Genomic DNA, 23,595 nt, shown 5'->3' with positions numbered 1-23,595 from the left:
CTCTGCTCACTGTCCCTTCAGCTGGCATGAACCTCAGTCCAGTGGCACGGCTGAAGAAGACATGGTCCAAAGTCAAGACAGCCAAGTTTGACGTCTTGGAGGTACTGGCGTCTGTCCCCCTCTCTCATCTCGGGTGGTCCAGAGGGTCCTCAGCAGCAGAGGGTGGCATCTTTCCTGGCACTCACACACATGGGACTATCCGTGTTGGTGGTGGGTGCTTGAACCCCCCTTTGGCCTTGGTGGTTTGGTGGAATCAACTCCTAAAGTGAGCCCTGAGGTGTCATCATAAGAGCTTGAACCAGGTGACACTGGCCACTGAGTCGTCAGCATCTCCTGACCCTGGGCCATCTGGGTCCCCAGAGGCTGGCGGACAAGTCTTCTGAAATTCCATATAGCTGTCTTTGATCACAGACTACTTTGTGTTTGGAAAGCCCAGTCCTTGTGCCTTGTGGAGCAGTGAGGTCTAAGCGGTGTTCCTTTTGTGTACTGGAGCAAAGGAAGACTTTAAAGCAGCGGTTCTCAACCTTCCTAATGCCGCGACCCTTTAATATAGTTCCTCATGGTGTGGTGACCCCAAACATAACATTATTTCCGTTGCTATTTCATAACTGTAGTTTTGCTGTTGTTATGAATTATATTGTAAATATCTTTGTTTTCTGATAACCTTCTGCGACCCCATGAAAGGGTCATTGGACCCCCTAAAGGGGTCATGACCCACAGGTTGAGAAACACTACTTTAATGGAGGGAACATGGAAGGAGCTGGGTAGGCAGAGCTGTGGCCCTCCTGTGTCCAAGGCCTGCGGGCTCAGGGGCTGCTTGTGGCCTTTCCTTCTCATTTGACTGCTGGGCCCCTGGGACCATGCCTTCTCCACTTGTCATCTCAGACTCCACAGAGAGGCATCCTGCACCTGTGTGTGGGACTCACTCTGTCTTCCCTGTGCCCACAGCATCATATGGACCCCTCCAGCAACTTCTGCAACTACCGCACAGCCCTACAGGGGGCAACACAGAGGTCCCAGACAGCCAACAGCAGTCGGGAGAAGATTGTCATACCTGTGTTCAACCTCTTTGTGAAGGACATCTACTTTCTGCACAAAATCCACACCAATCACCTGCCCAATGGGCATATTAACTTCAAAGTGAGCCCAGCCCCTTGAGGTCCCAACATGGGTGGGGCAGGCAGAGCCTTCATGTGCTGCCACAGCTCCCGGGCAGTGGCTCTGTAGCAGGGGCTGGTGTCCAGGCCTTGCCCGAGGTCTAGAAGGTCCTTCAGGGCTGGATGCGCCAGGTGGGTCAGGGCTGCTCTTCAGCCTTAAGGTGTGAGGTGCAGCTCCTGTCTTTCTGGGGGGAACGGCAGATCGTGGAGCTTGTTGCCAAGGGCCTGTATTTATCCAGGATCCTGGGACCAGTGCTGTCTCCACTAAGGAGGCAGAGGAGGAGCCATCCCTAGGGACTTAGGGGTGAAGAGGGATTTAGGTAAGAAGGGACTTGAGTAAAATTCCAGAGAAAGTAAGAGACCAGCCTGGTGGGCTGAGGGTGCCTGGCCAAGGTGGAGAACAGAACCTGGGGAAGTGTAAGGTGCATTCAGTAAGGGGCAGTTGGGTCCCGTGCATTCATTCCGATGCCACGATAAAGAAAATGGCGCTTGACCTGCTGGTGCCCCTGTGCCGGGCCTTCCTGGCGAGTGCCTCAGCTGGAGTCACAGAGGGAGCCTTCTGGGTCCCCATGCAGGAGAGGCATAGGCTCTGCTGTAGCCTGATTGCTTCTGCAGGGGGCAAGGCAGAGTGGCCTCAGGGATTTTTGCCACCTCTGATGCTGTACAAACTGCCCTGGTGTCAGCCAGGCCGGCACTGGCACTGGTATCTTCTTCCTGCTGGGACTAATAGCATAAGCAGTAGACAGATGTGGGAGCCATTTCTCTGGCTCTGAGAGCTGACTTTATGTTTATCCAGGTGACATATAGAACATCATGTTGGTGTTTTTGTTTTTTCAGAAATTTTGGGAAATTTCCAGACAGATCCATGAGTTCATGACATGGACACAGGTAGAGTGTCCCTTTGAGAAGGACAAGAAGATTCAGAGTTACCTGCTCACGGCACCCATCTACAGCGAGGAAGGTAAGGGTATCTCTTTGACAGCACACCCATCTCCCGGGGTGCACAGCACACCTATCTCCCCAGGTGCACAGCATATTCATCTCCCAGGGTGGACAGCAAACCCATCTCCCCAGGTACACAGAAAACCCATCTCCCGGGGTGTACAGCACACCGTCTCCCCAGGTGCACAGCACACCCATCTATCTCCCCAGGTGCACAGCACACCCATCTATCTCCCCAGGTGCACAGCACACCCATCTATCTCCCCAGGTGCACAGCACACCCATCTATCTCCCCAGGTGCACAGCACACCCATCTCCCGCAGCGCATAGGATGCCCATCTCCCCAAGTGCACAGCAATTGTTCTCATGCCCAAGCAGGGCCCTTGATCTCCTATGGTGGCCCTACGAGACAGTCAGGGCCCAGATAGAGTTCCCAGTCCTCTTGTCCTGGGCCTCACTGTGACCCTGGAAGATCACCTCTTTATAGCCCACCTGTGGGGATGTTGGCTCTCAGGGGCTCTTCATCCCTCAGCTCTCTTCATCGCCTCCTTTGAAAGCGAAGGTCCTGAGAACCACATGGAGAAGGACAGCTGGAAGGCGCTCAGGTAGGACTTGCCAGGTACATCGGGCCTAGGGAGGGAGAGGGTAGGCGTGGCAAGAACAAAGCTGGCCTTCCCATGGGATGGTTTGGTGGGATGCTGAAGACGAGATGTGGCCCTGCCCTCTGTCTGCTCAGGGAGCCTGATGCAGCCCCTTCTGTCCATCTGCAGGACCACCCTGCTTAACAGAGCCTAAGGATGCAGCCTGCAGATGCCGGATGAAAATAACAAGTGAACCGAGTTCAAATGGTGACAGATATGGGATGAGAGAGGAGGAGGCCTCACTGGTTGGGGTCCATTTTGTATATAACTTTTATGAAAAAGAAAATGGTAATTATTCCATGCATCAGCCTTTGGCACTTATGAAGGTTTTTTTTGTTGTTGTTGTTATTTATTTTAAACAGGGCAGGGCCCTGTTTTGGGGAGGGGCGGGAAAGAGTATCATGGGAGATGGTAACCATGGTAACATCTTATTCTAATGAAATGTAGATTTTTATTTTCTACTTTTGATGATTAACATCCTATGAAAAAAAATTTAAAATAACCCAACCAAAACCAATGTGAGCCCTGCCTGCTCGGACGCCTCTCCAGCCAGTGTCTCTGATGTTGGGGTTAGTGCCTTAGAGGGTACTGGGGGTCCAGTCTTCCTGTTCCATTGTTGGAGCTGCAGCCAGCTCTGTCCTGTGCCGCAAGGAGCCCACCCTCAGCAGCCTGGGCCACCAGGTTCCCACAGGAAGGGCTGGAGTGGCCAAGAAGTCTCATGTGCACACTTCTGGAAGGGAACCTTTACATACGGGCTTTCCAAAGTTTACATTTTCAGTTTCCTTTATCAGGGATTTACGGGGTTGGGAGGGGCAAGGGGATGCCTGACAGCATATTTTCTGTGAGAATATGTTTGGCAAATTGTTCTTCAGTTGTGTTTTAGAAGAGAGAAGAATCTAAGACAATATAGGGAGGGCATGGGGGCATCGTCAGTCTTCTGGCTGCACCTGAGCCGTGGCGTTGCAGTGAAGGAAGGCGGCTTCTGAAGCTGGTGCACGAAAAAGAAAAATGGGTGTGTGACAGACAGCTTCCCCTCCCTTTGGTAGGAGTCCCCCAGGGGTAATCTGAAGCTCAGACAACTAGCCAGGCAGCCCCCAAGCTGGAGCACTTCCAGATCAAACTGTCCAACACGGAGCGGTGTATTTCTGATCCTAACAGGGGAGCATGGTTCATCTTTCATGTCTGATTTCCTGGCGTGAGCCCTGGGTCTTGCTGACCATTGGTGGGGTGGCTCTGTCCCTCGGGCAGCTGGAGAGATCTACACTGATTTTCTTCGCTTGGGTGGGAGCTTCCTGTTAAGAAGCCCGGTATGGAATGGTTCGTTCCATTCCCGGAGCTTCTGTGAACAGCCTGCGGATGGCCAGCTAGGCCATGGGGAGGGGGGATGGGCTAGGTGGCCACCCTCAGCCTTGGAAGTTACACTGTCCGTCACAGTGTGTTTGCACTTTTCAGACCTTCTAGCTAGTACAGACAGATTGTATATTGATAGTACATATTGATTTGTTTATGTCTTTGAGATAAAGGCTGGACACCTGAGATTATATATTTGGAATATAATGTTAGAACATTTTCTGTACATGTGTTAAGAGCCTTCAGTCCATGTGTGCTTCAGGGGTCACCGGTTCTAGTCCCTTCTTGAGAAAGTGTCTACATTGCTATTTCATTGCCCCAATTTGATACGCCCTTCATTTGATGTTTTGGTATTTGGAGCTGATCTCTGAGTATAAAGCTGTACCATATGCAGGATGTCAGTTGTGGTGTGACTGGATGTACTTGCATCAATAAAAGAACATGTTGCTCTTCTCCCTTGCCTGTGTGTGTGCTAAGGAGCCTGGGGGGCAACACTGCGGGGGCATGCAAAAGGGGGACCCCAGCAAGGAATTTTGTTTGCAGCGGAGCCACATTCTGACAAATGACTTTCAGGGGATTAATGTGAGCTGAGGAAAGGATGCGCAGGGTAAGTGCTGAAGAACTACTCCTTTCCAAGAACACGCCCAAGGATGGAGTGTGTGATCATCTAAGTTAGGGACTTCTCACTCATTCATAAGATTAGTCATAATCTTTTGCCGTGGGTCTGCTGTGTCCTGCAGGCACCTGCTACATCTCCCTATAAAGCTCTCCTCCAGACACAGTTCAGACGGGACCCTTTGTTGTAGCGGTTACACTGTAGGACACACAAAGCTCCACCAGCTGACAGAGAGAACCCGGGTTCCAAATGGGAGGCCGAGCCCCCATTTCTCCAGCCTGCCTGCTCCCCCTGAGAACACAACCCGCGCTGGATGAGGGTTTCTCTACAGCTCTCAAAGAGCTTCACCCTGCACCTTCAGCACCAACTCTGTTCATTCTTACAAGACCAACACTGCCCAACAGAAGCACGCCGCGAAGGGGCCGCTCCATTGTTAAATCTTATCCTATGTGGGAGAATTTAAAACACATTTCTCTAACCCTTCTACAGGTTGATTTAGATCATGTTAGCATAACTTCTGTCATTGTTCTCAAAAATGAAGTCATGATTGTATAAGGGGAGGAAGTTCCTACCCCACCCTGTCAGCGAGAAAAAAAAAACCCAGAAGTATCAACCCTTAACCAGAACACTTAGTATGAATATTCAACAAAGTTGTGCAAGCAGTTATATAGAGGGAATAAAAGGAAATTTATGTTCTTCACCATTTCTGGCACCATGGAACATAAAACTCCTGCCTGCTGAAAAGGACTAATAAAGTTCTACAAATGTCATGAATCCAAGTGGATTCGGGAGAAGGCAGGACGATGTTGAAGCCAGATTTTGCCTTGAAGATAAGGGACCACGTGCTCAGGTATGGTAAGAAGATACCACATGCTCAGGTATGGTAAGATACCACATGCTCAGGTATGGTAAGATACCACGTGCTCAGGTATGGTAAGATACCACGTGCTCAGGTATGGTAAGATACCACGTGCTCAGGTATGGTAAGATACCACGTGCTCAGGTATGGTAAGATACCACGTGCTCAGGTATGGTAAGAAGATACCACATGCTCAGGTATGGTAAGATACCACATGCTCAGGTATGGTAAGAAGATACCACATGCTCAGGTATGGTAAGATACCACGTGCTCTGGCATGTGGAAGAATGAAGGAGACCCAAGGCACATGTGACCTCAGCCAATGACAGCTATATGACAGGCATGCCAAAACAAACAAATCAAAATGCCCTGCCGTGTAACAGTGCCGTTGAACGACAATGTTCTGCCTTGAGCAAGGGAGTCAAGGAAAACTATTTTGAGGCTGTCACTGAATAGAGACTGGGAAACTTCCTGCTGATAATCTATAGCTGCATGCCAGTGAATGTTCCCAAGTTCTGCAGCACAGATCACACTAGGCCAGCAAACTTTCAGCTGGGGATGAGTTTTAATATGGCCCTCCAGTGGCTCCATCCCAAAGAACCAAACCACTGACATAAACTCCAATTAACCTCTACTTAAGATTCCACTAAATGCGACTGTTGATTATTTTGCACATTTGATTATTGCAGCTTTCATTGCAGGATGCCTTGTTCACGTTTCTCTTGCAGCACTGGAGACTGAGCCCAAGACCGTGGGCAGCCACGCAAGTGCTTCACTGTGAGCAACAGTCCCGTGTCTAGACGCTCTGGTTCTTTCTCAAATCGGTTTGGCCATAACTTTGAGAGAATTAGAAGAATCCGACTCAGGACCAAGTTGGGAAATAAGGTCATGAGATGTGGAGGTTATTTTGGCACAGGCTGGCAGAATTCTAGGAGGAGAGAATGGGACAAAGATCGTATTTGAATTTTTCACAGCTGATAAAAGACATAAAATCCAAGGAGCCGAGAGAAGCTCATGCAGGGTTAGGAAAAGCACATCTTCGTGTAGAAGATGAGAAAGATACAGAATAGAGGATGGAGAACAGATCTGAGACAACCAGGGAAAGAGGGTGAGTGTTGGGGCTGTTGTAGGGGGGTGCAGGGGGCATTGTTAAATGGCAGTTCATGGTAGAGGGAACTGAAACCAGCACACAGAAAACGACATTCATGTGGCTGAAGAAAAAGCTCAAGCCTAGAATTTTCTACCCTTTAAAAACTATTTTTTAAACCAGAGAAATTAACACATATCTAAAATGGAGTTTGCTATCAGCAGATCTTCATCAGAAGAAACTTCAAAGGACCCTTAACCTTTATCATACATGTCAAAGTAATTTCCAGGTGGGCTACACATGCAAGCTTGAAAGCATTGCAACAGTGTAAAAGAAAACATAAAAAAAAAATCCTTTTTATTTTGGAGTAGGAAAACATTTCTTAAATTAGACATTCAGATTAGTAACTGTATATGCATAACACTGAATGAGGACAATGTAGTGAAATCTGCAAAGGCTCGAAAACGAGGAACCAAGTAAACAAATGGTCCAATCAAAGAATGGGTGATGGATATGAACAGAGAGTACTCTAAAAAGGAAATTATAAATGGGCAAGAAATACCTTAGAAAGCATTCCGCATCCTGAGCAATCAGAGAAGTGCAAATTAGAACTACTTTGAAGCTTCCTTTTATCCAGGCTAGACTGGCTAAGAGGAAGAAAATACCTGAGAACAAATGCTGGTGAGGATGTAGGCAAAGGGGAGCCCTCATCACTGTGGCTGGGACTGAAAACTGGCAGGGGCACTGCAGAAATCAGGGTGGAGAATTATCCGAACACTGAGTATAAACGTAGTTTGACATATGACCCAGGTATACCACCTCTTGGCGTACGTCCCAAGGACCAACGCATCCCACAGCTACTCGTTCAGCCGGGCTCTCTGCTGCTCTGCTCACATGAGCTAGGAAGGGAACAACCTAAATGCCCTCAGTTGACAAGTGAATAGTGGCGCATATACGCAATGGAATTCTGTGAACTTGTAAAGAAAATCATGAAATGTGCAGGCAAATGGATGGAAGGCACTGGAAGATATGATACTGAGCAAAGTAACCCAGTGTTAAAAACTTGGCTCTTAGCCGGGCGGTGGTGGCGCACGCCTTTAATACCAGCACTCGGGAAGGCAGAGGCAGGCGGATCTCTGTGAGTTCGAGACCAGCCTGGTCTACAAGAGGTAGTTCCAGGACAGGCTCCAAAACCACAGAGAAACCCTGTCTCGAAAAACCAAAAAAAAAAAAAAAAAAAAAAAAAAACTTGTCTCTTGCTTGTGGGCCCTAGCTCTGAAGTTTTAGATTTAAATACAGACTGTAAACAAACAAGGAAGCTAGGAAAGTTGGAAGTGATGAGAGGCGGCGGCTCTAGAGAGGGGGACTACTAGGGCATAGGCAATGGGAAGGATGAAGAGGGAAGTGGGGGAGGAGCTTAACTGGAGAGATGGGAGAGCCACAAAAAAGGAGAGAGAGAGAGAGAGAGAGAGAGAGAGAGAGAGAGAGAGAGAGAGAAATGGCACGAAAGAAGTCTGTAAAGGCCGCAGGAAAACACAATTTTACAATCTTTACACATCTAATGTGCACGTGTGTGTGTCACCATACTAAGTGACAATTCTCCCTTAAGAGTTATAGACAGGGGCTGGAGATGGCTCAGCAGTTAAAAGCACTCGCTGCCCTTGCAGAGGATCAGGGTTTGATTTCTAGAATACACAACGTGGCGCCCAACCATCTGTGACTCCTGTTCCAGGGGACCCTACAGCCTCTTCTGGCCTCTGCAGGCATTCTGTGCATGAGCTGCTCAGACATACATGCAGCCAAAACACTCACACCTGTAAAATAATAAAGTAAAAAATTTTAAAAAGTCATAGATTAATAAAAACTCCACCACCAGGCAAAGGAAACCCCCGCTTCCAGTTGTTGGCCAGCCCAAGAAACTGCAGAAACAAAAGAGGCTATTGTCATTGCTTGTGGTTACCTCCCAGAACTTGAACAGCAAACCCTACTGTTGAAGACACTGCATACTTCGGATACAGGACCTGGAATCTTTGTCCTTGGGAACTAGCTCTCATAGAATCTGAATGAAGGTGCTATGTGGGCTGCTGAGGTAGTAAAGCCATTAATAGTCTTATTCAGCTGTGAAGACTGTAAGTCATGACAATGACTAGCCTGGCAAGATCTGCAACGGTTTGATAGGGGCACTTATATCTCGGGGTAAGGAACAGTTATCTAATTGGACTTAAGGCCTACTCACAGGTGGGAGTTCATGCTCTAAACCCAGCCAGCTCCCTGCAGCTGGAGAGGTCATTGGTCCTAGAGGAGAACCCACTACCTGTCATTTTCTACAGCAATAGAATTTCTATCTGTATTCTAAATACTCATCCTTCTACCCACAGGCAAGTGTAGCTCTCACCCTCCACCAAAGATGCTGCTTCTTTGTAGCAGACAGGAAACTACAGAGACCTACAGCTGGGCAGAAGGCAGAGACTAAATGGCCACGAGGAGCTTGGCCTCAACGGACACATGCACAATACAACCCCAATTTCCAGGCCTCAGGAAATATCGTGAAAGAAGTGGTGGGAAGACCATGAGAACCAGTGGATCAGGACACTAGCTGTCCAGATAGTATCGCCTGATATGGCAAGGGTGCTATACCCACGAAAATTCATCAATATGGTTGGCTAGAGGAGTCCGACCTAATGAGCACACCATTTGACATGCCAACATGGATGGGACTTATTTCCCTAGGCCCCAACCCTAGACGTGGACCTACAGGAAATTAGTGGCTGAGGAGAGGAGGAGAATCAGTTGCTTTCTGGGATGAGTGCCTTGATTGGTGTTTGAACGCCAAGTGGTCAGCTTTAAACGTGCACATGTGGGGAATACTAAGTGGTTTTGTGCACATGCGTGTGTGTGCACATACACACACATGGTCATGAATTCAAGAGAGAACTGGGAGACAAGGATGTAATTTGAGATGGGGGAGGGAAGGGAAAATGATGTAAATATGGTACTCATGTATGAAACTCAAAAAAGATAGAAAATTTTAGTTAAAAGAAAATTGATGACTTGGACTCTATTATAATTAAAAACTTTCATTTGTTAACATATACCATTCAGAGAGTGAAAAATAGGCTCATTTCTAGAAGAAATTATTTATAATGTAGACATCTTATAAAGGTCTCAAATCCAGAATATAAAAGTGATTTAAATAACTGGTACAAAAGCTGTGGTCCAGTGGGAAGCCAGGGTTGCACACCAAACTGTCAGCAGAACTTGGTAAATAAGGTGTAAGCGTCTTCCACAGGCTACTGGTTTTGAGGTATTGAAGGAGCTGTAGAGAGCTGAGGCCTGGATTCATGTGGCAGTCAGAGGCCCTGCAGGAAAGCCAGGCGGCTGCTGGTGCAGGTGCAGGAAAGCCAGGCGGCTACTCAGTTGCTGTGGAGAGTCCAGCACACTGGAGATGCCGAGACTGTAGGGTCCCCACCAAGGATAACGGCAGATGTACGAGGCTGAGCCTGTAAGACAGATAAGCTGTGTGAGCCTCGGGCAGCAAAGCTGGAGAAGTGGTCCCGCCCGAGCCTGTTGGGAACACTCGCCAGGATAATGGTGGACTCTTAATACAGATCCCTCAGCTCCGGGTGATCAGCATCTATTGTCCTAGTAAAGTACAAGTTTCACTTGCAGGCTTTCCGAATTCAGATGTATCACACGGAAGGTCCTGACAGAGCCTTCAGGGAACACTCAAACTTCCCTCTACAGCTTCCTAAGCCAGGGTTCATCATCTGAGTTGCTCTCGGCACTACTTCTCATGTTCACAGAACAGCCCACTAAGCTTGGAGCACTCAATTATTCCTCAAACAGTCCAAGGCATGAAAGCCTCATGGTCAGGTCCATCATAGCAACCCCCACTCTTGGTACCAATTTCTGTTCTCGTTTACTGTCTGTTGCTGCGATAAAACACCAGGACTAAAAGCCACATGGGTCTAAGCTGCAAAACAGCCTGAATAGCAGCTTGTACAAGTTGAAGATTCCTATACTGGTCTGTTTAATTTGTATTAGTTAGGGTTGTCTAGAGGAACATATGTATGCTTCAGACCGGTTCAGACCGGATCATTCCGGTTTATGCCAGTTCAAGCCGGTTCAGAACGGTTCAAGCCGGTTCAGACCGGATCATTCCGGTTCAGACCAGTTCATTCCGGTTTATGCCAGTTCAAGCCGGTTCAGACCGGTTCAAGCCGGCTCAGACCGGTTCAATCCGGTTCAGACCAGTTCATTCTGATTTATGCTAGTTCAAGCTGGTTCAGACCAGCTAAAACTGGCTCAAACAAGTTTAACCTGGTTGAAACTGGTTCAAGCTGGTTCAGACCGGTTCAAGCCGGTTCAGACCAGTTCAGGCCAGTTCAGACCTGTTCAGACCGGTTCATTCCGGTTTACGCCAGTTCAAGCCGGTCCAGACCGGTTCAAGCCGGTTCAGGCCGGGTCAAGCTGGTTCAGACCGGTTCAGGCCGGTTTATGCCAGTTCAAGCCGGTTCACGCCGGTTCAGACCGGTTCAGGCCGGTTCAGACCGGCTCATTCCGGTTTATGCCAGTTCAAGCCGGTTCAGACCGGTTCAGACCGGTTCAAGCCGGCTAAGACCAGTTCAAGCCGGCTCAGACCGGTTCAAGTTCAAGCCGGTTCAGACCGGTTCAGGCCAGTTAAGACCAGTTCATTCCGGTTTATGCCAGTTCAAGCCGGTTCAGACCGGTTCAAGCCGGCTCAGACCGGTTCAAGCTGGTTCAGATCGGTTCAGGCCGGTTCAGGCCGGTTCAGACCGGCTCATTCCGGTTTATGCCAGTTCAAGCCGGTTCAGACCGGTTTAAGCCGGTCAGACCGGTTCAGGCCGGTTCAGACCGGTTCATTACGGTTTATGCCGGTTCAAGCCGGTTCAGACCGGTTTAAGCCGGTTAGACCGGTTCAAGCCGTTTCAGACCGGTTCGGACCAGTTCAAACCGGTTGAGGCGAGCTAAAACAGGCTCAAACCAGTTTAACCAGGTTAAAACTGGTTCAAGCCGGTTCAGACCGGTTCAGGCCGGTTCAGACCAGTTCATTGCGGTTTATGCCATTTCAAGCCGGTTCAGACCGGTTCAAGCCGGATCAGACCAGTTCATTCCGGTTTATGCCAGTTCAAGCCGGTTCAGAACGGTTCAAGCCGGTTCAGACCGGATCATTCCGGTTTATGCCAGTTCAAGCCGGCTCAGACCGGTTCAGGCCGGTTCAGAGCGGTTCAGGCTGGTTCATTCCGGTTTATGCCAGTTCAAGCCGGTTCAAGCCAGTTCAGACTGGTTCAGACCGGTCCAGGCCGGTTCAAGCCGGTTCAGACCGGTTCATTCCGGTTTATGACAGCTCAATCCAGTTCAGACCGGTTCAAACCGGTTCAGACTGGTTCAAGCCGCCTCAGACCGGTTCAAGCCAGTTCAGACCGGTTCAGACCGGTCCAGGCCGGTTCAGACAGGTTCATTCCGGTTTATGACAGTTCAATCCAGTTCAGACCGGTTCAAACCGGTTCAAGCCGGTTCAGACCGGTTCAAGCCGGCTCAGACCGGTTCAAGCCGGTTCAGACCTGTTCAGGCCGGTTCAGGCTGGCTCAGACCGGTTCAAGCCGGTTCAGACCGGTTCAAGCTGGTTTAGACAAATTCATTCCGGTTTATGCCAGTTCAAGCCGGTTCAGACCGGTTCAAGCGGGTTCAGACCGGCTCATTCTGGTTTATGCCAGTTCAAGCCGGTTCAGACCGGTTCAGGCCGGTTCAGACCGGCTCAGACCGGTTCAAGCCGGTTCAGTCCAGCTCATCCTGGTTTATGCCAGTTCAAGCCGGTTCAGACAGGTTCAAGCCGGTTCAGACCGGTTCAAGCCGGCTAAGACTGGCTCAATCTGGTTCAGACCAGCTCATTCCGGTTTATGCCAGTTCAAGCCGGTTCAGACCGGTTCAGGCCGGTTCAGACCGGCTCATCCCGGCTTATGACAGTTCAAGCCGGTTCAGACCGGTTCTTACCAGTTCAAACCGGTTCAGGCCAGCTAAAACTGGCTCAAACCAGTTTAACCTGGTTAAAACTGGTTCAAGCCGGTTCAGACCGGTTCAAGCCGGTTCGGACCGGTTCATTCCGGTTAATGGCAGTTCAAGCCGGTTCAGACCGGTTCAGGTCGGTTCAGACTTGTTCAGGCCGGTTCAGACCGGTTCATTCCGGTTAATGGCAGTTCAAGCCGGCTCAGACCAGTTCAGGCCGGTTCAGACTTGTTCAGGCCGGTTCAGACCGGTTCATTCCGGTCTATGCCAGTTCAAACCGGTTCAGGCCGGTTCAGACCGGTTCAGGCCGGTTCAGACCAGTTCATTCCGGTTTATGCCAGTTCAAGCCGGTTCAGACCGGTTCAAACCGGTTCAGGCCGGTTCATACCGGTTCAGGCCGGTTCAGACCGGTTCAGACCGGTTCAAGCCGATTCAGACCAGTTCATTCCAGTTTATGCCAGTTCAAGCCGGTTCAGAACGGTTCAAGCCGGTTCAGACCGGTTCAAGCCGGCTCAGACCGGTTCAAGCCGGTTCAGACCGGTTCAAGCCGGTTCAGGCCGGTTCAAGCTGGTTCGAACCAGTTCATTCCGGTTTCTGCCGGTTCAGAGCGGTTCAGGCCGGTTCAGACCGGTTCATTCCGGTTTATGCCAGTTCAAGCCGGTTCAGACCGGTTCAGGCCGGTTCAAGCTGGTTCGAACCAGTTCATTCCGGTTTCTGCCGGTTCAAGCCGGTTCAGACCGGTTCAAGCCGCCTCAGACCAGTTCAAGCCAGTTCAGACCGGTTCAATCCGGTTCAGACCAGTTCATTCCGGTTTATGCCAGTTCAAGCCGGTTCAGACCAGTTCAAGCCGGTTCAGACCGGTTCAAGCTGCCTCAGACCGGTTCAGACCAGTTCATTCCGGTTCAGGCCGGTTCAGACCGGTTCATTCCGGTTTATGCCAGTTCAAGGCGGCTCAGACTGGTTCAAGCCGGTTCAGACCGGTTCAAGCCGGTTCAGACTGGTTCAGACCGGTTCAGGCCGGTTCAGACCGGTTCAGACCGGTTCAAGCCGCTTCAGACCAGTTCATTCCGGTTTATGCCAGTTCAAGCCGGTTCAGACTGGTTCAGACCGGTTCAGGCCGGTTCAGACCGGTTCAGACCGGTTCAAGCCGCTTCAGACCAGTTCATTCCGGTTTATGCCAGTTCAAGCCGGTTCAGACTGGTTCAGACCGGTTCAGGCCGGTTCAGACCGGTTCAGACCGGTTCAAGCCGCTTCAGACCAGTTCATTCCGGTTTATGCCAGTTCAAGCCGGTTCAGACCGGTTCCAGCCGGCTCAGACCGGTTCAGACCGGTTCAAGCCGGTTCAGACCGGTTCAAGCTGGTTCGGACCGGCTCATTCCGGTTTCTGCCAGTTTCAGCCGGTTCAGACCAGTTCATTCCGGTTTATGCCGGTTCAGACCAGTTCAAGCCGCCTCAGACCGGTTCAAGCCAGTTCAGACCGGTTCAATCCGGTTCAGACCAGTTCAAGCCGGTTCAGACCAGTTCAAGCCGGTTCAGACCGGCTCAAGCCGGTTCAGACCGGTTCAGGCCGGCTTATGCCAGTTCAAGCCGGTTCAGACCGGCTCAAACTGGTTCAGGCTGGTTCAAACCGGTTCAGGCCGGTTCAGACCGGCTCAGGCCGGTTCAGACCGGATCAAGCCGGTTCAGACCGGATCAAGCCGGTTCAGACCGGATCAAGCCGGTTCAGACCGGTTCATTCCGGTTTATGCCAGTTCAAGCCGGCTCAGACCGGTTCAAGCCGGTTCGGACCGGCTCAGGCTGGTTCAGATCGGTTCAGGCCGGTTCATTCCAGTTCAAGCCGGTTCAGACCGGTTCAAGCCAGTTCAGGCCGGTTCAGACCGGTTCAAGCCGGTTCAGACCGGTTCAAGCTGGTTCAGACCAGTTCATTCCGGTTTCTGCCAGTTTAAGCCGGTTCAGACCGGTTCATTCCGGTTTATGCCGGTTCAAGCCGGTTCAGACCAGTTCAAGCCGCCTCAGACTGGTTCAATCCGGTTCAGAGCAGTTCATTCCGGTTTGTGCCAGTTCAAGCCGGTTCAGACCAGTTCAAGCCGGTTCAGACCAGTTCAAGCCGGTTCAGACCGGTTCAAGCCGCCTCAGTCCGGTTCAAGCCGGTTCAGACCAGTTCATTCCGGTTCAGGCCGGTTCAGACTGGTTAAAGCCGGTTCAGACCGGTTCAAGCCGGCTCAGACCGGTTTAAGCCGGTTCAGACCGGTTCATGCCAGTTCAAGCCGGTTCAGACCGGTTCAAACCAGTTCAGGCCGGTTCAGACCGGTTCAGACCGGTTCAGACCGGTTCAAGCCGGTTCAGACCGGTTCACGCCGGTTCAGACCGGTTCAAACCAGTTCAGGCCGGTTCAGACCGGTTCAGACCAGTTCAAGCCGCCTCAGACTGGTTCAAGCCAGTTCAGACTGGTTCAATCCGGTTCAGAGCAGTTCATTCCGGTTTGTGCCAGTTCAAGCCGGTTCAGACCAGTTCAAGCCGGTTCAGACCGGTTCAGGCTGCCTCAGTCCGGTTCAAGCCGGTTCAGACCAGTTCATTCCGGTTCAGGCCGGTTCAGACTGGTTAAAGCCGGTTCAGACCCGTTCAAGCCGGCTCAGACCGGTTTAAGCCGGTTCAGACCGGTTCATGCCAGTTCAAGCCGGTTCAGACCGGTTCAAACCAGTTCAGGCCGGTTCAGACCGGTTCAGACCGGTTCAAGCCGGTTCAGACCGGTTCACGCCGGTTCAGACCGGTTCAAACCAGTTCAGGCCGGTTCAGACCGGTTCAGACCGGTTCAAGCCGGTTCAAGCCGGTTCAGACCGGTTCACGCCGGTTCAGACCGGTTCAGGCCGGTTCAGAGTGGTTCAGGCCGGTTCAGACCGGTTCATTCCGGTTTATGCCAGTTCAAGCCGGTTCAGACCAGTTCAAGCCGGTTCAGACCGATTCAAGCTGGTTCGGACCAGTTCATTCCGGTTTCTGCCAGTTTAAGCCGGTTCAGACCGGTTCATTCCGGTTTATGCCGGTTCAAGCCGGTTCAGACCGGTTCAAGCCGCCTCAGACCGGTTCAAGCCAGTTCAGACCGGTTCAATCCGGTTCAGACCAGTTCATTCCGGTTTATGCCAGTTCAAACCGGTTCAGACCAGTTCAAGCCGGTTCAGACCGGTTAAAGCTGCCTCAGACCGGTTCAAGCCGGTTCAGACCAGTTCATTCCGGTTCAGACCGGTTCAGGCCGGTTCAGACCGGTTAAAGCCAGTTCAGACCGGTTCAAGCCGGCTCAGACCGGTTCAAGCCGGTTCAGACAAGTTCATTCCGGTTTATGCCAGTTCTTCAGGTGAGGCTTCCTACTCAGGTGGTTCTAATTTGTGGCAAATTGACGTTAAAACAAACCATCAAGCCGGGAGGTGGTGATGCACGCCTTTAATCCCAGCACTCAGAGGCAGAGGCAGACGGATCTCGGTGAGTTTGAGGCCAGCCTGGTCTAGTTCCTGAACAGGTCCCAAAGCTACAGAGAAACCCTGTCTCGAAAAACCAAACCAAAACAAAACAAAACAAAATCATCACAAAAATAAGCCATTTAAATTACTGACAAGGCCAGGCAGTAGTGGGGCACTTCTTTAATCCTAGCACTTGGGAGGCAGAGGCAGGAGGATCTCTGTGAGTTTGAGACCATCCTGGTCTACAAGAGCTTGTTCCAGGACAGAGAAACCCTGTCTCAAAAAATTAAGAAAAGACAGAAAAGAAAAGAAAAATTACTGACAAAAAACATTAACAGGTATTTTCCAAAAGATGGCTAATGGCCATATGCTAAGGTTCCCAACAGCTCTTCCCTAAGGAGAAACAAAACTAAAACCAAAACGAGATGTCCACATCTCCCAGAGGTTAAACCTGAAGAGTATTAAGTTAAAGACACGGAGTATATCACGTGGGGAGGATCTGAGCAACGGTCTCCACGGCTGATCAGAGTTGTTACTGCAAAGGGCTAGAGATAGTTTGCCCACCCTGTGGAGGCTGGCCGGAAAGAAGCAGAAGACACGAGGAGATGGCAATGTTACCCTAAATCCTATACATAACACAGAAAACAAGAGGATATTTCGAGCCGCTTGGTGGGTTTCATCTAAATTTGATTTTACCATTAGAAAACTGTAATTTATCCAAACAACTTACTCAAAACTGACTCTAGAAAAAGCAGAAAGCCTGAATATCCCTGTAATTATTAAATAAATTAAATTAGTGGATTAAAAAAATCTTCCTATATAGAAAAGTGCATGCCCAAGTGGCTTCCAGACTTTTTTAAACCAAATTTTCACAGAAGAAATAATCCAATTTTGTTTTTCAAATGTGTTTAGTTTATTTAATGTGTATGAGTGTCTGCCTTCATATATGTATACACACCTGTGCACGCCTGCTGCCCTCGGAGGCCGGAAGACAGTGTCAGATGCCCTGGAAATGGAGCTACAAATAACTGTGATTAGCCATGTAGGTGCTGGGAACCCAATCCAGGTCCTCTCCAAGATCAGCGAGTGCTCCTATCTGCGGAGTCATCTCTCCAACCCCCAAATACTCCTAGTTTTTACAGCCTTCTAGGAACAATAAAACAGAACACTGTCCTTAGTGTGTGAGACAGGGTCTTGCCATGTAGTTCAACTGACCCTGAACCTGGGAATCTTCTTTTAAAATCATTTAAAATGTAGTTTTATTTTATGTGCATGGGTGCTTTGCCTGCATGCACGCATCTCTCTCTCTCTCTCTCTCTCTCTCTCTCTCTCTCTCTGTGTGTGTGTGTGTGTGTGTGCGTGTGCGTGCTTGGTATCCATGGAGACCAGAGGCAGACATCAGGTTCCCTGGAGCTGGAGTTACAGATGGTTGTGAGTTGCCAAGTGGGTGCTGGGAACTGAACTCAGGTTCTTTGCAAAAGAAGCCAGTGCTCTGAGCCCCATCCCCAGCCTGAGATCTTCTGCTTCCCAAGTGCTGGGATTATGCCTGCCACCAGTGGCGTTCCCAGCTCTTTCTGGTAAGGACTGATTGGCTGTTTGGGAGACTTTTGTGTTTTCCTAAGAGATCTAGGACTTTTTATTTTTAATTCTGTAAAGAATTCCTTTCTGTTTTGATGAGGATTGTTAAGTCTGAACTGACTTTTGATAGCACAGCCATTTTAGCAGTATCAATTCCCTACAATCTGTGCATGAGGGAGGACTTGCTCTCTGCCGCATCTTTTCCAATTTCCTCCTTCGGTATCTCCCAGTTTTCATTTGGAAGGCTTCTACCCTTTTATTAGGGTTGTTTCTAGGATTTTCTTTTTAAACTATTTGAAAGGCATTCCCTCCACCCAATTCTTTTTCTGCAGATTTCTTATTGCCATATAGAAAAGTTATGAAAAAAAAAAAAAGCCGGGCGGTGGTGGCGCACGCCTTTAATCCCAGCACTCGGGAGGCAGAGGCAGGCGGATCTCTGTGAGTTCGAGACCAGCCTGGTCTACAAGAGCTAGTTCCAGGACAGGCTCCAAAACCACAGAGAAACCCTGTCTCGAAAAAAACCAAAAAAAAAAAAAAAGAAAAAGAAAAGTTATGGTTGTCTGTAGAAAAATTTTGTATTTTACCACTTCGCTGAAAATGATAATCATTTTGTGTTTTTATGGGTTTTCTTTGTCTGTGTTTCTTGTGTTTTTTCATTTAAATTTTTTGGGTTTTGTTTGTTGGCCCTTTTTCAGGAGAGAGAGAGAGAGAGAGAGAGAGAGAGAGAGAGAGAGAGAGAGAAAGGGCATGGAGCTTGGTGGTTGGGGAGATGGGACTTTGGGGAGGTGCGAGAGGAGATCATCATATATTATAGAAAATTCTTTCAATAAAAATGATCAGTTTTAAGAGTTTTCTGGTGGAGTCTTTGAGTTTTTTATTGAGTACATTTCTTTATTTCTTCCCTGACCTGCTTTCCCTCCCTCTCTCTGTCCCTCCTTCCTTTCTTCTCTTCTTCCTTCCTTTCTTCTTCTAAGACTTTGAAATGTTTCATTGGGTGATTTGAGATCTTTCTGACTTCTTGTTCATTTATTTGAAGGTAGGATCTCATATATTCTAGGCTGTTTTCCAATTTCTTGTGCATAGAAGATGACTTTGAGAGCCTGGTCTATGCACTGCCCAGTGAGTCTATACTGGAGAAGTGTTTGGCGTCTCTCTCTCTCTCTCTCTCTCTCTCTCTCTCTCTCTCTCTCTCTCTCTCTCTCTCTCTCTTTTCTTGAGTACTAGAGACCTCTGCTGGCTACACTTAAGTTTGTAGTCTGTGGACTGAGCAGGGGTGGGAGGGGTAGGAGGATTGGAGGAGGGGAGGGGGGAAGGTGTGTGTGTGTGTGTGTGTTCTCATTCTCCCGAGACTCCTCAGATGGTACCCCCAAGGGATACTAATGTTTTTGTTTTGGGGTGTATGTCTCCCAAGGCCACTGGGAGTGTGAGAAGCAGCCAGAGGCCTGGGGTCTGGCAGAGGACCTGTCTTCTTGCCTTCAAGAGCTTTGAGTATTAGTCACCGGCAAAAGGGATGAAGCTATGGTGTATCGAGTACATTCATGGAACTTAAGTATTCTACAGCAGGGACAGGTAGGTGACTCCAGAGGTTGATCCACTGCCTGGCCTCAGGCTCAGCTTACCAAACTTCAGGACGATCCTTATCTGATGAGATCTGATCCTAACCATCGAGGAGAAGGTTATCTTTCCTTGTGAATCCATTTACCTGCCTGAGCCTCCTGCTGCCTGTACCCTTTAGCTTCTCAGTGTCTGGGCCTTCTGCTCTCCACGACTCCCTCTCTGATTTTTGGTTCTTCCCTAATCTCAGGTCCCAGAGCAGCTCAGTCTTTTTAAAAGCAAATACTTTTATTAATATTTTGAGATTTTCATACAATGTATTTTGATCATATTCACACCCAACTCTTCACCTTAACTTCTTGGAGATTTACCCTGCTTACCTCCCAGCTCCACTTTAAATTTATATCTTCTATTTTTTAAAGTTCAATAACCCATTGATTCCATAGTCCTGCCCATATACATCTGAACATTGGAGCCATCCACTGGAGCATGGTCAACCTCCTAGGAGCCACATCCTTAAAGAAAACTGACTACCCCTTCCCCAGAAGCCATCAACTGCTCATGGCTCCTTACCTGGGGGCGGGGGGATCATGAATTCCTTCCCATCCCATGCTAGAATGTTGACTGGCTTGCCCTTGTACAGGCAACTTCAGCTCTCTTGGTTCACAAGTATAGAGGTCCTATTAAATCCATAAGACAGCATTTTTGCTCCAGTCATCCCCAAAATCTGACTCTTACAACACTCTTCCACGGCGGTCCCTTGGGGAGGGGGTGTGATAAAGATGTCCAACACGTGACTGTATCTACAATCACTTTCTCTTCCCTTGGACCAATTATGAGTTTCTGCATTAACTTAGGCACCATTCACTGCATGAAGAGATCTCTCTGATGGACTCTGCATTCATCAGTGTGCAGAGAAACATGAATTTAGAGGGCTGTTTGTTTCACCCTTGAGGTCTGTGAGCTCCACAACAAAGGGTTCTTGGCCAGATTTCTAGTACTAAGGCATATGTTTCCTCCTGTGATGCACGCCTTAAACACAATTGGAAAGTGGTTGGTTATCCCCCTAACATTTATTCCACTACTGTGCTTACATTAGTTCGCTAGTGTATTCTATCGGAACTGATAGAATAGATACAAACATATTAAACAGGGATCTCTTAGGGTGGATTATAACATGTATTCCAGGTAGTACAGCAATGGCTGGCTCACAATGGCGAGGGGAAGAATATGGTCATTGTTTAGTCTCTGAGGCTGGATGTCTCAGCAGTCACAACCCGATGCCGAAAGTTTGAAGGACTCTGGAAAGCTGCCGGTCTTCAGTCTACACTGGAATCCCAAAGACGTTGGTTCTAATATTGGTGAAGGAACGTTATAACAACAGACAGATGGACTTACAACAAGAGTGAGGGCAAGCAGGCAAACAGCAGTTTCCTTCTTCCATATGCCTTCATGTAGGCAGCCACCAGAAAGTCTGGCCCAGATCGGTAATAGCTCTTGTTTCAAATATTCTGAATAAAAAATTCCTCACAGGAAAGTTCAGCAGCTTAAGTTTTAGTGGATTCCAGATGGAATGAAGTTGACAGTCACCATTAGCCAGCACATTGCCCACAGGTATACCTTGCTATGCCGAGAGCTATTTAGGAAGTTTATAACATAGGTTCCCATGTGGCTTTTCCCAACATCCTTAGAAATTACTTATCCTTTCCTCAACCTTCTCATCTGCCCTCCCCTCCCCATTCTCCTTCCCTCTTAAAACTTCCTCCCTACCATTTCCATTTTCTCCTTCATAGTACCTACGTTGTACTGCCCCCTTGCTTAAGATCTTTCTTTCCCCTCGCCACCAACGGTCCCTTTCTGGGTTTATAGGTTTTAAAGATACTCAAAATGAAGTGCACACACACTGAAAGCTTCAACATTAAGATCCACATATTAGTGAGAATGTATTTCTTTCTGATCTGTGTTGGCTCACTCAGTATGTTTTCCAGCTTCATCCTTTTACCTGCAAATTCCTTGACTTCATTTTTTCCTTATGGCTGAATAAAATTCTATTGTGTATAGTACAAATGTTCATAGTCATTCATCCATTCATGGGTATCTATGTTGTTTCCATGTCCTAGGTATTGTGAATAGAGCAACCATAAACATGGATGGTCATGAGTCTCTATAGCAGGAAATAGTCTTTTGGGTTTATGCCCAGGAGTGGTATCATTGGGTCATAAAGTAGATCTATTTCTAGTCTTCCGAGGAACTGCTACAGTGATTCCCACAGCAGTTAATTAAAATTTTCACTCTCACCAACTAAACTGTTTAGTTCTTTAGCCTAGATTAAAAACTGGTTTGTTTTATTGGTGTTTAGTTTTTTGAGTTCCCTGAATATTAGACACTAATATTCTGTCAGATATATATCTGGCAAAGAATCTTCCCCATTCTGTTGACTTGCCAGTCAATTGTTTCCTTTGCAGCACAGAGGCCTTTGAATTCCATGGATTCGTGCTTGTTGATTGTTGGTCTTATTTCCTGCACTTCTAAAATCCTGCTCAGGAAGTCCTCACCTGAGCCACATCCTGAAGTGGACCCACTACTCTTTCTTCTGTTTCAGGTCTAATATTGAGATTTTTTTATCCATTTGGAATTGGTTTGTGTGAAGGGTGAGAGAAAAAAAGATCAAGTTTCACTGTTCTACACACAGATATCCAGTTTTCCCAACACCATTGTTTAAAGATGATGTCTTTTCTCAACACTGTGTTTTAGCATCTTTGTCAAAAGTTAGGTGGCTGTAGGTGCATGGACTTATAGCTGGGTCTTGTTTTTTTTTTTTTCCCATTCATTAGTAATTTTCATGTGCTAGCGGCATGCTGTTTTGATTATTAGGTATCTTTGGCATAACTGAAAATCAGGTTTGGTGGTAAGTCTGGCATTATTTTTATTCTTCAGGACTATTTTGACTTTTTGGGGTCTTTGTGATTCTGTATCAATTTTAAGGTTTTTCTCTGAGTTTCTATGGATATTGTATTGGAATTCTGATTGGTATGGCATTAAATCTGGGGATTACCTCTGGCTGGAAAGCTATCTTCATTATCACCCCACCAGTCCATGAGCATGGGCGGTATTTCTGTCTTTTCGTATCTTCACTCTATTTTTTTTAGTGTCTTAAAGTTTTCATGGTAAAAGCCTTTCACTTCTTTGGTTGGACTAAAAATGTGATTTTAAGGTTATTGTTAATGTGATTGTTTTCTTACTTTTCCCTCTGTATGTTTACTGTTGGTATATAGGAAGGCTACTGATTTTTGTGTTAACTTTGTGTCCTGCTACTTCCATGAATATGTTCATCAGCTTCAGGTGTTTTTGTTGGTGGCATTTTCAGGGTTTTTCAGTGTATAGAATCTTACCATCTGCAAATAAGGATATTCTAAGACCTCAAGGCCTATAGTTGAACCAGAGTGCAGAGAATGGACATCCTTGTCTTGCTTTTTTTTCTTCGAGTCAGGGTTTCTCTGTTAGCTTTGGTGCCTGTCCTGGAACTCGCTCATGTAGACCATGCTGGCCTCGAACTCACAGAGATCTGCCTGCCTCTGCCTCCCGAGTGCATGCATTACCACTGCCTGGCTTCTTGCCTTGTTCTTAATTGTAATGGAAGTAGTTCAAGTTTTTCTCTATTTAGTAAAATTTTGAATGTGTGCTTGTTGTATATTGCTACTGCCTTTATTGTGTTGAGGTGTTTCCCGTGTCTCTAGATTCTTCAGGATTTTTGTCATAAGGGAATATTGAATTCTGTCAAGGCCTTTTCTGCATCTAATGAGATGATCATTTGGTTTCTGTATTTGAGTATATTTATGTGATGGATTACATTTATTGATTCATGTATGTTGAACCACCTCTGCATCTCTAGGATGAGGTTGACTTGGCCATTTTGGATGATCTTTTTAAATTAGTTTGCAAGTCTTTTGTTGAGAAAATTTGTACCTATGTTCATCTATGACAATGGTTCTTAACCTTCCTAATGCTGTGACCTTTAATACAGTTTCTCATGTTGCGGTGACCCCCAACATAAGCTTATTTTCATTGCTACTTCATGATTGTAATTTTGCTACTGTTATGAATCATAATGTAAAACTCTGATATGCAGGATGGTCTTAGGCAGCCCCCACGAAAGGGCCATTTGTCCCCAAAGATGTCGTGACTCACAGGTTGAGAACTAAAAGATTGTCCTAAAATTAATTCTTTTCTTTTTTCCTTTTTAAAAGGGTCTTTGTCTGGCTTGTGTATCAAGGTAACATGGCTTTGTAAAAAGAATTCCAAAAAGATTCTTCTTTTCTATTTTACAGATTA

At 47.8% G+C, this 23,595-nt stretch overlaps 1 protein-coding gene across 4 annotated transcripts in view; it reads left to right on the top strand.

The window, feature by feature from the left end:
* The window catches only part of Rasgef1a (RasGEF domain family member 1A), a 96,592-nt gene extending 92,049 nt beyond the window's left edge, over positions 1–4,543 (top strand). For all 4 annotated transcript variants that reach the window (XM_057779807.1, XM_057779822.1, XM_057779815.1 and 1 more), the window contains exons 9-13: positions 22–101; positions 949–1,140; positions 1,995–2,118; positions 2,632–2,704; positions 2,870–4,543. In XM_057779807.1, the coding sequence (XP_057635790.1) occupies positions 22–101; positions 949–1,140; positions 1,995–2,118; positions 2,632–2,704; positions 2,870–2,894 (494 nt within the window). In that variant the 3' untranslated portion in view covers positions 2,895–4,543. The remainder of the gene's footprint in view (positions 1–21; positions 102–948; positions 1,141–1,994; positions 2,119–2,631; positions 2,705–2,869) is intronic.
* Positions 4,544–23,595: the final 19,052 nt, after the last annotated feature.

Source organism: Chionomys nivalis, chromosome 1, assembly GCF_950005125.1.
Source record: "Chionomys nivalis chromosome 1, mChiNiv1.1, whole genome shotgun sequence".
NCBI classification, from domain to species: Eukaryota; Metazoa; Chordata; class Mammalia; order Rodentia; family Cricetidae; genus Chionomys; species Chionomys nivalis.
This window is presented reverse-complemented; position numbering and strand designations above follow the sequence as displayed.